This window comes from Solea solea, chromosome 16, assembly GCF_958295425.1.
Source record: "Solea solea chromosome 16, fSolSol10.1, whole genome shotgun sequence".
NCBI lineage: Eukaryota > Metazoa > Chordata > Actinopteri > Pleuronectiformes > Soleidae > Solea > Solea solea.
The window spans coordinates 18,719,830-18,723,550 of record NC_081149.1 but is presented as its reverse complement, the minus strand read 5'-3'; the positions used below and the strand labels follow the sequence as shown (position 1 = coordinate 18,723,550).

General features: G+C 39.2%; 1 protein-coding gene across 1 annotated transcript; it reads right to left on the bottom strand.

Moving 5' to 3' along the window:
* Positions 1–2,276: 2,276 nt before the first annotated feature.
* LOC131475644 (ras-related protein Rap-2a-like) lies at positions 2,277–3,721 on the bottom strand. Its single transcript, XM_058653894.1, has one exon. It carries the CDS (start codon positions 3,586–3,588, stop codon positions 2,962–2,964), a length of 627 nt encoding a protein of 208 aa, XP_058509877.1. The 5' UTR covers positions 3,589–3,721; the 3' UTR covers positions 2,277–2,961.

The following is a 3,721-nucleotide window of genomic DNA, read 5'->3' as shown; positions in this document are numbered from 1 at the left end:
TTTTGGTGTTTTGTGGTGAATCACCAGACTTAGACCATCATCCATGTGGAAGTATGTCACTGTCGTACAGGAGAACAAAGCTTTATACTTAGTGCCATTTCTGTTTTGTCTAAACTAGACTACAAATATGCACAATGATGTAAGATTGTGTTTCTTCCCTACAAAATATACAACAAATAACCACCAGCTTTGTTGTTTTTATATCTGACAAATTCTGTGATCATTGGCATTTATATTAGAATGGTGTGACTGAAAGTTCCTCTTGCATTTTAGCAAGATGTCAATTTACCAGTTACATAAAATTAGGGTTCCAGGGCGGTGGAGTACATTAAATACTGATAGTTTAAGCGGTTTTACTGCACATATGTATTTTCTGAATGTGTTCCAGTAACGTGTTTAAGAAGTAACTTTACTGAAAGGTCACTATAGCGTTACTAAGGCAAAAATCTAATGGTTACAACACTGTACTGTATGGGGTACGCCAGTAACATACATACATATACGCCTTATTTGTCTTACACCGGTTGATGACTTGATGTAGTGACAGTACAGAAATCCTGTACTTGTTCAAAACTTCTCAGATATATCCGTCCAACTCTGAGGAGCTTAGACCAAGTTCAGGAGCAGAGACGATCATTTATGTTCGGACTGGAATAACGCAACAAATTTCTGTGTGAACTGTGGACACAGAATTTAAAGTACATACACAGACGAGCAACAATCCACAACAGTGTCAATATGTGCTGAAGGAAAATGTTACTTCGCACCTGTGTTTCTGAAAGTGACTGTCTGCCTCAGTGTCTCCATCCGTGAGCTGTGAGCGAGCGCGACGCAGCTGTGAGCTTAAACGGGACACAAAGAGGAACCAGAGATTCGATAATCGCAAATGAGTTCCTTGTCAGATTCTGGTCAAACAATGCACCTACTCTGAATGTTTTAGGAAAGAGGAAGCATACCTTCTCCCCTCCCCTCTCTTAGCCTTTGTGGCTTTTGGGAGTTTTGCCAAGAGCACATACACAGACTGTGTAGAGAACATGAACAAACAGATTTAACTGGTGCACGTTATCATCGTGTGTACAACATGACAAGTAGGAAGTACCTTTAATTGCCGCTTAATCACTTTACATAAAATATTTATTACTTCCGTGAAGTATTTCTCTTAAGTCTTCCCCTCCTCCCCTCTATTATTATCACTTAATTTCAGTCTTGCGCCACTTGGTGAAATAAAAACCTTCAGTATTTCCTCTTGGTTTGTTTGTTGCATGAGCCTGCACTGAACAGACACAGGTCACTACAGTGTTAACTTGTGCTAATGCATAGTCATTTATAGAACCAGAATACATCAACTGTGGCTAATGATGTAGGTATATCACCTACTAATTTAAATGTATTCTAAAGCATTTCTTCTTCTTTCTTTTTTTTTTTAATTTGGTTGTTGATATGCTGAAATATGTTTGATAAGACCCATGTTACCCAGAAAGGAGCATTTATTTTAACGGCATTGTTGGTACTAACCACCGGAGGGCAGTACAGCATAGAGCTCATGGAAATGAGACCATATGCCACTGCAAAATTTGATCCATAAACTGAAGATAACGACATGATGTGTATATATGTATATATATATACGTATATACATATATATACGTATATATATATACATATATACATATATGTATATATGTATATATATATTTTTTTTATTTTTTTATTTTTTTTGACGTAGACATTGGATGAGACGCACAAAAGCTACAAGTAGCCTCTGCAGAGGGGCTGAAGAGCCACATGTGGCTCTAGAGCTGCAGGTCAGACCTTACTTTTCTTAGACCTTACTTACTGCAGTTACTAATTCACTTCAGTTATTTCATTCCAGGAGGTTTGTACTCCTCACTTTTTTATTTTTCAGTCTAAAAAACCCCAACCTCTCTGGTTAAAGATACACTTTTTAAAATGAGGGTTAGGGTTAGTACAAGTCAGAGTGGGACATAGCTCAGTAATAGTAATAGCAGTAGTAATAGTCTTAATTTTATTTATTTTAATACAGTTCTCACAATTATAATGTAATATGACTAATACATTCATTATTTTGTTTTAAATTCAGGGTGAACTGTGTCTTTTAATCTGACATATTTTCTCAAACTTTTTTCTAATTTCTCTAATTATTTTTATTCATCACTGCCATTAAAAAAAACTGTCACTATATTTTTCTTCCCCACACTCACACGTCCTTTGTTTCTGCTCTGTCACACAAAGAACAAAACATTTAGTGCAAATAACAAGTTGTTACACCAAGAGTGGTTTTGTTTATAATAAAATCAGCATTTATATTTAATACAAACATCACTGTGGTGTATTAGTGAATACAAAAAGCACTTAAACACTTACATTCTTGCAGGCAAAAGAAAACAAATAAATGTATGAGTCAAACAAAGAGTGAGAAACAGTAAATGTCCAGATTTCAACACTGCTGCACCGCACATTTCACAGCATAATGTTTTAAATGTAAAGTTCTTCTTCTTCATAAAACACATCATATAACGACACAAACCCACATTTGCATAAATAAAAGGTGACTGTACAGTAATTGTGCTTTTTAAAAGCAACAGTAACACGAAAACCCCAAAATGAAACACATCTGAGCAAAATGGAGCTTATATGATGCATAACACGACATTTATTACTGCATCATTTTTGACATTCATGGTAAACGGTGTCTGTGCACTGTCGTTTATTTTTATTTTTTTAAACAGTCTTTCATGTCTTTGTGGTGACGTCTGCACAGTATCTCTTCAAACTCGGGTCTCAAACTCAGTATTACTTTTGTCTTCACACATTGGTCTAACACTTTAGATGAACATGTGTCCAGTCAGCTTTTCTGACTTCTGTCCAGTCTTTGACTCTCTTTTTGGCAGCTTGTTACCATCACGTCTCACTCTCTTTGTGTGTTTCTGCTCAACATCACTAAGAGATGAGGCAGCTGTTGGTCTTGTTCATAGGCGGTTGCTTGGTACTTTCCTTTGGGATGGTTTCCCGCCTGCGGCACAGTGTTGGATTGAGCCAGCTGGGCAGGTTGGCCTGCATTAGCAGCTCCTTGAAAGCCTCCAGCACATTGACATTTTCTTTGGCCGAAGACTCCAGAAAGCTATGGTTCCAGTCCAGCTCAACTGTGGACAGCACGTCCTTGCTGGACACCTGTCGCTCGCTGTGACGGTCGATCTTGTTGCCTATGACCACGATGGGTGTGTACTTGTCGTCTTTGACTTCCAGGATCTCCTCTCGCAGACTCTTGACCGCCTCCAGGGACTGGGGGTCATCCACAGCGTACACCAGGGCGAAGGCATCGCTGTTCTGGATGGAGAGCTTACGCATGGCTGGGAAGGAGTAGCTGCCACTGGTGTCCATGATGTTGATGGTGACCTTCATGCCCCCCACCTCATACTCCTTCCTGTGGAGCTCCTCCACTGTTCGCCGGTGCTTGGGTTCAAACGTGTCTTTGAGGAAGCGTTGAATAAGGGCCGTCTTACCCACTCCAGCTGCTCCCAGAAACACCAGACGCACCTCTGTCTTGTCCTTCACTTTAAATGACATAGTGGGTTTCTGTTGTATTTCTACCTAGTTTGAAATACTCTTCTCACCTATTGTCTCTCTAAATCTCTATTTCACTCGCAGTTCCTTGTCTGAAAGTCGTTTGGATTGCAGTGATGGAGCTGAATGTCATAGG